The following is an 11,762-nucleotide window of genomic DNA, read 5'->3' as shown; positions in this document are numbered from 1 at the left end:
AGTATGCCTTAAGTGATGAGTTTTACAGAACTTATATTTATTGCCAGTGGTATGTTTTAATTTATTTGAACGTTATATGAAAAGTATGCATTTTTTTAAACATAGAAACACACCGATTTTTTATTCTTATGATTATTATTATTATGATTATGAAGATGTAAACATTTCCATGCCAGTATTTAACAATGTTATTGTTCTGTGTAGTGTAACATATCAATAAACTCAAGACAAGTGGAAATGTCAGATTGTGTCTGTCTCAGTTTGTACACCAAACCATACAGCAGGATCACTACTGATAAATACAGCAGTGCATTGAGTCCTAGTCAGAATAATTGTAATATTTTATCATTAAAATCCCAATTTATTCTTAAAACACATTAGAAACTCCCTCAGTGACCCAGATGACCCAATATGATATTACTCAGTTAAGAGGTATTTCCAAACGTATTTACAATGGATTTATACATTTGGTGCATAAATTAAGATTTGTCACTGACCCTGTGAAGCTGACATCCCAGTCTGCTGGCCTTTAGTTGCTCATGTCAGCAACATCTGGGCTGATACAGGCGTATATATTTGTGATTGTCCTAAGCCGACAGTTACTGTACGTGAGGTCCACAGGTGACAGTGATGGCATCTTCAGACCTGTCCCTGAGTGACCTGTGTCTTTCCATTTGGTCGAACCTTTCAAGAAGTGAATACCATTCCAAGAACCTCTCGTTCTTGGAATGGTATTCACTTCATGAAAATCAGAAGTCCCTGCATATATGGATCGGATTCTAAATTCCAGTCCATATTCCATCTAACCACAATATTCTTGAGTTTTTGTTTGTCTTTTAATTCCTTACATCTTGCAAGACACTTTATAGTGTAAGGCACAAAAAAGTAAGCACATTTCTCAAAGTTGTGTACAAGGTGTGTTACGGTGACAAATCATTGAGTATAATCACCTGTACTCAGATACAAAATCCTACCTCACTGATTGCAATCTGTCAGCTCTGGCCATGTGTAATTTTCAGCAACACTTTTGGTGTTTAGTGGTAGTAATAAAATAACCATAATCAGGATCATAATCTCAATGACAATTATGGTCACAGCTGTTGTAATGATAATTAAGCACAGTGTGAGAATTTTGGAGTCCACTAAAACAACACTGAGGGGAATGGGATGTTGGATAATTGCTCTTTAATGAAAATGGAGGGCTGAGAACACAAGCTAATGGAAGGGAGAGAGTAGCGTCACCTGCTCCCTGCCAAGCCTCTCTCCCTCTGTTTCTCTTTCTCTCCTTCCCTGGGGGGGCTTGACATCAGAGCAGATCTCTGTGAGCACAAATTCAACCAACTGCTAAACAAACAGGTGAATAAAACACATGCTCCCACAAGCTTTGCCCCTCTTCCACTCCCCCTGTCTTTACTTACTTGCTCAGCTCATGTTCTGTCTTACTCTCTCCGTCTATCTGATGGCAGGCGGGGGGAGGGGTGTTGTTTGCAGGAAAAGGAGTAAAGTATTAGGCTCCCTGCTCTTACTGAAGAGCCAGGCCTCTCTCCTCACTGTCTAAAGCAGGATTTATACCTTCTGTCTGTCCTGAAGCTCTTTTACAGACAATAGGCGTGATCACACTTTGTGATGTCATTCACTACTGAGTCACAATTTCACTTTCAAAGTTTTCTTGATGCTTTTTTAATTGGAGAATTTAGAAGACACACCTGACTATTGAGCATGTCTGCATTTAGACATGTTACTGTTAATGTTACTGTTAATGGTAATGTTAATGCTTCAGTTACAGTGTTGGCTTTTGAGAATGGCAGCTGATGCACTTAGAGATAAAAGAATGCCTCTCATAAAAGTTACTGCCATAGAGGAATATTGGTTCCAGTCATTTTCTTCCATGTAAAAGCTGTAAATCCTTGACATTTACTTGATGAATTTGTTGTACTTTAAGTAACAGTGTAGGAGCTGCTTCAGTCCTGAAGGACTGCACTGTGTGGTGTTGCTGGTCGCTGTCCAGCACTGAGACACAGACATGAAAGATTTTTATACAACACCCCCTCCCCACCCACCCCAATGTTGTTGACAAAGCTAAAAGCCAAATCAAATCTTTAAACTGGAGTAAGAACTGGCAGAACTTGGTGTGACAAGTTTCTTTGTCTTGTCTCATGGATTTGGATCAGTGGAAGGCTGACTGCAGCCTGAAACCAGCCTAATCTGCCCGCCAAAATGAACGGTAATCAAGCACGCAGTCACTTCCCTTAAAGCTGATCCACAGCTGAAGATCTTATTCTTCTATTTATGGTCAAACAGTTCTGACTGTTATCATTCCTTCTAAGATCTGTGTGGTGCGTAATGCTCTGTTATGACTTCTGTTACGATCATATGAGTTCTGTGGTAAGAAAAACAAGTACGCATTCTGTGTTTCTGCCACTAGATGGCAGAGGTAGCGCTCTGCTGAAGACGTGCTGCTGAGAGTGAGAGGGTATGAAGGTAGAATTCGTGCCTTAAATACGAAGAAGAGCAGAGTATGATTTGATGATAAGATATGACTTATAAACGGCGAACTGTAAAGGCGAAACACTGATTGCAATTATAATTCACAACTTGCGAAACCGCATTTTGGAGTTTGCAGTGGTAACTTCCGATCTGCAAAACTGCAAAAAACAAATTGCACAATTTCATACTCGTAAGACTGTACCACAGGATTTGCTTTTACGGTCTGAGAGCTCAGGAGCGTAATCTTATCACGTGATTTTTGGCCGCTTTCTCTCGCCAAAAAAGAAAGAAGCGCGACTCACAATTTGCAACTTACTTTCAAGAAATCGTAGGCTGTGGCTGTTATAACACAAGCATCCAGTAGGTGGTAGTGTACGCGATTGATTGGCTAATTAGTATTTTCGCTACCTTCATAGCAATGTGTTCACAGAGACATATACACAAACGTACACGCACAGACACACACTTTCTCGTGGCAATTTATGCTGTAAAGCCCCTTTTAACTTTTTAACAGCCTTTGATAATCTCGGGACTGCATGGACACGTGTAGGTCATCTCTGCACTCGCTGCGCTTGTGTCTCCACAAAAATCACAAGCAATTTTGCATTTTGTCATACAATCAGCTGCTGTTTCCCAGTAGGCTGTGGATTTTGTTGTTGTTGTGAGGAACACAAAGGGCATCATTGTCACATATCTGAGGTTAAGCAGTGTCACATGAGGAGTTTTGGCAGGCCGATGGGACAGCTTGCTTCTGCATCTACCACATAGCTCATCTTTGTTCATGCCTCATCTATGGCAAACCACCATGGTAATATTGAAACAGTTTCCCCTATCCAGGCCTATCCAGTTTGCCTTCAATGTAGTTGTGTTGACAGCAGAACTTGTCCTGATTCAATATATCAGAATTACTTTCTCATGAATGTGTCTCAGGTTTCACAAATACAGGGTCATGTTTTATTTTACTTTACAAAATATATGGTCTGTAAGGATGCGAATGGGAATTCTGTTCAGCTTATCAGTCACTAAGGCAGTCATTATAAACAAACAATGAGCCCTACAGCCCACATTAGATTCCAGTCCTGGGAAACAAATTATCCGGTGTAAGGATTTGACTGTCGGCTTGTCTATTTCTCCATCTTTCCGCTCTCTGGCACCCTAGGGCTTGCCAAGTGCCAAGATAGCCACTAGATTAAAACGAACAGAGCTGTTCTCATCGTTCAATCACTGCTTACGTATCTGTAGTGCATGATGGGACTTGTAGTGTGAAAAATAACGGTTGACAGTTTGTCGGAGGATTGCATTCGTCTTCTTGCTTCAGTGCTCCCGCTCAAATGCCGATGTTGTCTTGCTGAGATGAGCTTTATTTGCAATTGGAGATTCCAAAAATTGTTGTATAAAGGAGAAAAATGACTGTGGCAGGAAGAAACAAACTACAGCATGGTAAATTCCAAAGGACCCTTATGTTACATTACATTATTGGCATTTATCAGACGCTCTTTTCCACAGCAGCTTGCATGGTTACAGTTTTTTTTTTTTACGTTACCCATTTTATTTGAACGTTATTTATAGTGGCAATTCTGGGTTAGGTACCTTATCCATGGATACAACAACAGTGCCCTAAGTGGGGAGTTGAACGGCAACCTTTCTGTTACGATGCTTGCTCCTTACCACCGTGCTACACTGTCGCCATAAACATTTCAACCAGAGTTAATTTTTGTTTTCTTAAACTTTGTGAAATTACGCCTTCCACATCCCGTGTGGCTATATGAGGAACAATTAAGCAGATCAGGTCACACGGAAATATCCCAGTTGTTTTCGCCATAAAACTCTCTTCCCATACCGGGAGTCGAACCCGGGCCGCCTGGGTGAAAACCAGGAATCCTAACCGCTAGACCATATGGGAGACTGCTGGAGGTGCAAAAATCATTATCTTCCTCATGTCTAGTAAAAAAAATATAGGTATTGTCTGTGAGTGCGTCTTCAATTCGTCAGCACATACTGGCAATGACGTAATGACTCGATTACTTGAGCGGTATGAGGATGAACTACTATTAAGTGTGGAGGAAAATGGTCGCAAGTAATTATACATACATAAGTGACAATTACCATATAGCAGACCATATGCAGAACAACTGCAAAGTTCAAAGATGACTGTGTTCTTTACCGTAAGCCTGGCAGTATAGCTAGTGAAGAGCGGATGAGGAGAATGTATATCTCAGACAACAGCCTGACAGGCGAATGAAAATTTAACATAGAATGACTCGTATACTACTTAGATATTATTAAAATTGCCACGTCTCGAAAATGGTTATTTGAATAATGGAATGTCCTTGTTATTTAGCCCTGCTGACAAAAAAACACCATCATGAACAGAATAAAACAATAAATGTATTGCGTATTTCCGAATTGCATTCAGTTTATTCTAACTGTGACGATTTACTCACGATTTCATTTATTTATTTAGTTTCTAAAACTGCAATTCCCATAAAGAATATAATTTCCGGTATTTTATTTGAGTGACACATACAGGGTACAATCATCATTCGTATTTTCCGTCACGTGGTGTTACCAATTTCATAGAGGCGGACTTCGCACTGTTCTTGCGAAGCGCAGTGAGGTACTTGAAGGTGGTAAGTAGTGCCGCGGTCTTTGTTCATTTTTCTCCACTTTCGTTTTTTCAGGTGTTGGTTTCTGTCCATAAAATTCAAACGAATATGTCCAGATACCTCATGTCTTAGCAAAGTAATGTGATGTAACCTCGGGTGTTTGTACTAGCGAGCTGCCCAAGGTAACTTCTCTGTCCGGAGCTGAAAAAGCAAGACGCCGCAGCAGTGAACACTCGAGCTCACGAAGGAGCAAGGGGTTAAGGTTGTCATTCTTGTATAAAGAGCAGGTTTTCTGCGTAGTTTTATCCGTCAGCCTAAACTGTGAATTATGAGGAAGTCTGTTACGTGACTTCGTCCATAAAACATCAGTTCCACAAATGTTTTTTTTTCTAGATAACTCCTCTTATCTTCATGTAAAACCTGCTCGTACATTGGGATAGCCTTCTTCGTTAAGATAAGCAATAAACAAACTCCAAACTAACAAATTCCAAAGAATTCATTATAAAGAAGAAAGTGCTTTATGACTGAAATGTGATGTTTTTAAACAGTTTTATGACTGTTACTGTACTGTTTAAATTCACTTAAAGTATGTTGTTGATCCTCTTGAAGTATACATGTCTTTTCTGTTTGTCCAACGCCGATAGTGGGTGTGTGACTTTAGACGTTCTGTGTTCAAACACAAATCGTGATTAAAGTACGGACATACTGTATGTCACATCGTATTTTGGAAAAATTGGGGTATTTCACAATTTGATTATTTGCAGTGTGAGCATAACAATATGGCTAGCCTACCCTTGCAGATAAGGTGATCATCAGCAAAAGTTAAACCTCAGTAGAACCCAGTAGGAACTGAAACCTGTTTATGACTGTTTACGCCCTCCGTGCAGTACTACACACAAGTTACTTAACTTATTGTGGCAGCTTGTGATTTTTCATGTGCTAGGCCAGTGTGTGCTGTAGTTTAATAAATCTGGAATACCGTTTATACCAAGAGGATGGCTATAATCAGTAGTATTCCTCATCTCGTCCCTTTCCCAGTATGGATTCTTTCAACCAGGGCTCCAGTGTGGGAAGTCAAGTGTGGCTGTTAAGCATAGAGCTGAAGTTCTATTGTTGTTGCATTCTTTTCTGTAAAGCAATACTTGTTAATGTTGTCTTTACACATAGGCCTGTAGTATTAATGTGACAGGGATTGCTTTCTTGTCTTAAAACTGTAAACCATGTGGGAATATCCGATCTCAGAGCCCAGAGAAGCTGAACATCTTTTCCTCAAAAGGACAGTTCTCTTGCTTCATTTTGGCACAATATCAGTATTCCTATAAATAGATTTCTTGTGCCACAGTCTGTGCTTTCGTTCAGACATTATTATAAGATGGGTGCTGGACATTGCCTAGTCATTGTTGCATGGATATATTAACTTAATTGTGTGTCCATAATAGGACCATTCTGATGATATAGTGATTGTTTGACATTTTCACAATGACTTTATCAAATTCGGAGCCTGGTTGAACTCTGGAGTTGTGTGACTATGAGCTATTCTTGCTCATGCTGTGCATGGCTGTAAACCGTATACACCTGCACTAAGATCATGGAGTTCACAAGTGCCACTCTGCCCTACTTTGTGTGTGTGCTTGCTCATGTGCATGTGTGTGTGGCTGTGTGTGTGTGTCACGTGTGCATGCATGTGTATAGTTTTCCACTTGTAATGCCTAGTATGGTATGCCGCTACAGTAACGGTCAGTACAGTATTTTCAGGTAATGTATACTCTAGACTCCCTAGCTAACTATTTCAACCCACCATCCTGTCTAACAGGTTAGCAAGTTATCTAATTACATAGGTGAACAGTATACATAGTGTACCTTTTCAGATAGGTGTCTGTTTAACTGGCAAGCTAGAACTGTAGCTTTCATGGACTGTAACTACTATATTTAAGGTGTTGCATTAAGCATGCACATATATGTAATATGCAAAGTAATGTATGTGATGATGAAATCATAACCATTAGATTATTGTTAGATTATTCTTTGGGTTTCTAAATGGTCTATTTTCCCTGTGAATTTGGTTTTCCCTCCAATAGAAATAAAATGCACATCAAGATGGTTACATGAAATACTGTCAATTAGTGTAAATGCAGTTGCCATCACTGACTTTGTCTAAAGCTGGCATTGAATACCCAGACCAACAGGAAGACCAGTCTGAATTAAGGCATTTCAGCTAATTCTAGCTTTGAATTCCCTGAGCGAGCTTTCTGTAATCCCTCTTATCTTTGTGTAGTGCTGAAGTCTGTGGGAATCCTTGTCTACAGCCAGTCTGGTCCAAGTTGTGTCATTCTCAGGTCTATTTGTGGGCAGCTCTTAGCCATGGGATGGTTATGCAGACCCCATATTAGGTAGCACTCAAGCCCGGCCTCTGTGCTGGGTGTTATTAAGACTTGCTGACAGGATGTTTTTCGGGTGCCTGTTCACCTGATAAATGCATGACATTGAAACGGATGAGGTAAGGGCTAGACCTGCACTCCAGAAAACTGCTCTCTACTTCTGTGCATACCAGTGACATGGTACACTGTATCTCTAAGAACCATCTGTGATCTGTGCACAGGTGTAAAAGAAGGGGTTTTCATAGTACTAAAATTTGTCATTGTCCAAAATTTACCAAAGCTTGAGAATTTGGGGCTTTTTATGATTTGACAAGGAACTGCATAATGTCAGATTTGATAACATTTTTTGATTAGATGATTTGTGTAAATGTTAAATGAACATGTTGATTGTTTTTTTTTACCAGATTTTGTCTTTTCTTTTCTTTTGTAGAGTAAGTGAAAACCCGAGTGTGAATCATTTTTCGTCCAAGGTTGCAGGAAGATGGAGTGGATTTGTGCAGAGAACAGGAAGTCAATGTAAAGAGAAAGAAGGCATAGACAAAACCCCCCTTCCTGTTATTGCTCTCTCAAAAAAAAATTGCACAGAAAGTCTCAGCAATGCAGCCTAATGCTGTACAGCCACATATCCTCATGCTCCTCTGTAACTTCTGAAAAAGCACTGGCTGAGTAACTCTACATGAGAAAGTAGAGCAAAACAACCAACAAAAGGCAGCCATTAGCACCATGTATCAGGTGGTACCGGGCGGTGCTGACGGCACCACTCTGTACAGTGCGGCGCCGATGAAGAAGAAGATGGACAGGGAAGGGCGGCAGCTGATGATGGCAAGCATCCTGGGCGTGGTACTAGTGATAGCGGCAGTGGTCGCCTGGTGCTACTACACCAGCTCCCTGCGCAAGGCCGACATACTGAAGACAGGGCTGCTCGACCTCAACAAGGACGGCTTCGTCATCCACAACCAGGCTGGGGACATCGTCTTCCAAATGGCCTTCAGGTCTGTTTGCTGGGCCTAAGTATCCCCTCTTCATCCCTCCAGCTGTACCCCGTCTCTGTCTCCATCCCTCTCATTGTTCTTGACTCTTCCATTACATTACGTTATTGTCATTTAGCAAGCACTCTTATCCAGAGCGACTTGCATAGATTACAATTTTGCCCATTTATAGAGGTTCATATTTACTGAGGCAATTGTGGGTATCTTGCTCAAGAATACAACAGCAATGCCGCAGCGGGGAATTGAATCAGGGCTTCTAAACAAAAGGTCACTGTTCCGTTCCAGTACGGTACGCTGCTGCCTGGAAAGCCATTTGCGGGGGCTGCATTTGTTTAATTTTGTCTATAAGCTGGGTTGCTTTTTATCTTGTCTCATTCTTAAAAAAAATTGTAACAAATGCCACACACAGGTCCAGCAGTGTGTTGTGTCTTGTAATAAGTTGTACATTAGCTTAGTACTGGTCAGGAAATCAAAAATGCTAAAGTTATGACAGTGATAAAATGCTATTGATATTTAAATACTTCATGTTATTTTGATCTACTGCCAAATTATCCTTGTTTTCATTTTGTTCCCTTTATTTAGTGAAGCTTTATTGCCAACAATGCAAACATAAGCTTAACAAGCCCAAAGGTGACTCGTATTGATTTTTTTATTGCTTTGCCTTCTTCCCTTCTCTTGTCTCCTCAGGTCAGGGACTCTGGACCTGGATTCCTGCTCGAAGGAGGCGGAGATTGTGAGCTGCGACCGCTCCGAGGCGGGGAAGCTGAACTTCTTCATCCAGACAGTCAGGCCCAAAGACACGGTCATGTGCTACCGCGTGCGCTGGGAGGAGGTGGAGAGCGATCGGCCCGTGGAGCACGCCATGGCGTACAACAGCTCGCACTGGTACGGCGGGGCGGAGACCAGCACCCAGCACTGGCCCATCTCCATAAGCAGCAGGCAGACACCGAAGCCCTTCATCACCAGCGACATCTACGCCAACCGTGACGACTTTGGCGGCATCCTGGAGCGCTACTGGCTCTCGTCGAATGCCACCGCCATCAAGATCAACGATTCGGTCCCCTTCCACTTGGGCTGGGACGACAGCGAGAAGACCATGCGCTTTCAGGCCAGGTACCAGGACAGCCCATACAAGCCTGATCCCGGGCAGCCACCCTATGCCGAGCTTAGCTACCGGGTGTGCGTTGGCCACGACGTCACCTCCATTCACAAGTACATGGTGCGGCGCTACTTCAACAAGCCCAACAAGGTGCCCTCTGAGGTCGTCTTCCGCCACCCCATCTGGTCCACCTGGGCCATGTACAAGACTGAGATTGACGAGGAGAAGCTGCTGACGTACGCAGCCAACATCCGCAAGTACGGCTTCAACTGCAGCCACCTGGAGCTGGACGACCGCTACACCACTGGCTATGGCGAGTTTGACTTCGACCCGGTCAAGTTCCCCAACGCCTCGTCCGTCTTCCAGAAGCTGAAGGCGGACGGCTTCCTGGTCTCCCTCTGGACGCACCCTTTCGTCAACTACGACTCGGCGAACTTCGGCGTAGGCATGGAGAAGGGGCTGTTTGTGCGGGAGCCCGCAGGTCAGCTGCCGGCACTGGTGAGCTGGTGGAACGGCGTCGGCGCCATCCTGGACTTCACCAACCCGGACACTCGCGACTGGTACTCCTCCCACCTCCGCGCCCTCATGTCCAAGTACAGCGGCGTGGTCTCGTTCAAGTTCGATGCCGGCGAGACAAGCTACCTCCCGCAGCAGTTCAGCACCCTGCTCCCGCTGCGCGACCCCAGCACCTTCACCCGCCGCTACACGGAGATGGCCATCCCCTTCTACGAGCGCGCTGAGCTGCGCGTGGGCTACCAGTCGCAGAACATCTCCTGCTTCTTCCGCATCATCGACCGCGACTCCGTCTGGGGCTACGAGCTGGGCCTCAAGTCCATCATCCCCACCGTGCTCACCATCAGCATCCTGGGATACCAGTTCATCCTGCCGGACATGATCGGCGGCAACGTCTACCCCAACCGCACCGACGGCGGCCAGCGGCTGCCCGACCGCGAGCTCTACATCCGCTGGCTGGAGCTGTCGGCCTTCATGCCCGCCATGCGCTTCTCCATCCCGCCGTGGGAGTACGACACGCAGGTCATCCACATCGCCCAGAGCTTCGCCACGCTCCACGAGACCCTGGTGGCCCCGCGGGTCCTGGAGCTGGCCAGCGAGGTGCTCAACACGGGCGACCCCATCATCCGCCCGCTGTGGTGGATCGCCACCGACGACGAGGCGGCGTACAAGATAGACTCCCAGTTCCTCATCGGGGACGACCTCATGGTGGCACCCGTGCTGGAGCCCGGTAAGCAGGAGAGGGACATCTACCTCCCTGCCGGACGATGGCGCAGCTACAAGGGGGAGTACTTCGACAAAGGCCCCATGCACCTCACTGACTACCACGTCAACCTGGATGAGATCGCGTATTTCGTGTGGGTGCAAGAATCAGGAAAATAACACACTGCTGGATATAATTGCAGGCTACACCACATTTCCACAGTGTATATATTAATTAACACATGCACACGGGTAAATACAGTTGGGTACAAATTAATAATTTATTTCGCAAATATTGCAACAGGCCAGCTGGCAGAAAAATTTGCTCACACGAAATTGTAATTTTAAAATGTATATTTGCTTGACAGTACCTCAAGAACAGAAGCCTGCCCTGATCTGTCTGTGGGCACCTAACTGCTCTTCCCGATTCATGCACGTGATTACCGTGCCTTCGCCATAGGTGTTGTACAGCACTGAGCTGTTCAAATGGCCATCTCGCATCACGCCTTTGCTAAGTCAACATCAGTGTCTTCACGCAGTCTGTAGAGTGGGCTTTCGAATCCATGCTGCACATGACACGTCTCTGGATGAACGCAGACGTCTGGAGCGTGGGGGGGGGGTGGGGGGGCGTCTGTATGCTTACACTTTGAATGTGCGCCTCCAGCTTGCTTCTTCATTCACTGACTTTGATTTTGTCATTTTGAACATTTTCTGGGACCCCGGTGAGGGTTCATTAACAGCTTGCAGCACCAATTGTGTTTTACATATCACATTGATTAGCAACACTTTTTCATGATACCGATTAGTGTTTTGGTGCACAGATTCATCATGCTGGGGAGAGGTCATGCTGGTCTGTGTGTTGGTTTTACAGGTATGCCTTAGTCACATGTGACTTTGAAGCTTGTTGGCAGGGATTTCATGTGTTTTTTTTTTCCCTTAATATCTAGGTAATTTAGTTATTTAGTTCAGTGTAGCACAACTGCAGCCT

The 11,762-nt window shown here is 44.1% G+C and overlaps 1 protein-coding gene and 1 non-coding gene across 3 annotated transcripts; one reads left to right on the top strand and one right to left on the bottom strand.

The window, feature by feature from the left end:
* Positions 1-4,318: 4,318 nt before the first annotated feature.
* On the bottom strand, positions 4,319-4,390 carry trnae-uuc. The gene has a single exon. It is a non-coding gene; the product is annotated as a tRNA-Glu (tRNA).
* Positions 4,391-5,077: 687 nt separating this feature from the next.
* On the top strand, positions 5,078-11,341 carry LOC118776641 (myogenesis-regulating glycosidase-like). 2 transcript variants are annotated; one of them, XM_036527114.1, is made up of 3 exons: positions 5,078-5,117; positions 7,902-8,463; positions 9,148-11,341. In XM_036527114.1, the coding sequence occupies exons 2-3, from the start codon at positions 8,195-8,197 to the stop codon at positions 10,952-10,954; spliced, it is 2,076 nt and encodes a 691-aa protein (XP_036383007.1). In that variant the 5' UTR covers positions 5,078-5,117; positions 7,902-8,194; the 3' UTR covers positions 10,955-11,341. The 2 variants fall into 2 exon arrangements, with proteins under 2 accessions (XP_036383007.1, XP_036383008.1); XM_036527115.1 differs by lacking the exon at positions 5,078-5,117 and adding an exon at positions 5,135-5,355.
* The last annotated feature ends 421 nt before the right edge of the window (positions 11,342-11,762 follow it).

The sequence above is a fragment of the Megalops cyprinoides genome, chromosome 4 (genome assembly GCF_013368585.1).
Source record: "Megalops cyprinoides isolate fMegCyp1 chromosome 4, fMegCyp1.pri, whole genome shotgun sequence".
In the NCBI taxonomy this organism is placed as follows: domain Eukaryota; kingdom Metazoa; phylum Chordata; class Actinopteri; order Elopiformes; family Megalopidae; genus Megalops; species Megalops cyprinoides.
The sequence above is the reverse complement of the archived record's forward strand: the minus strand, read 5'-3'. Positions and strand labels throughout refer to the sequence as shown.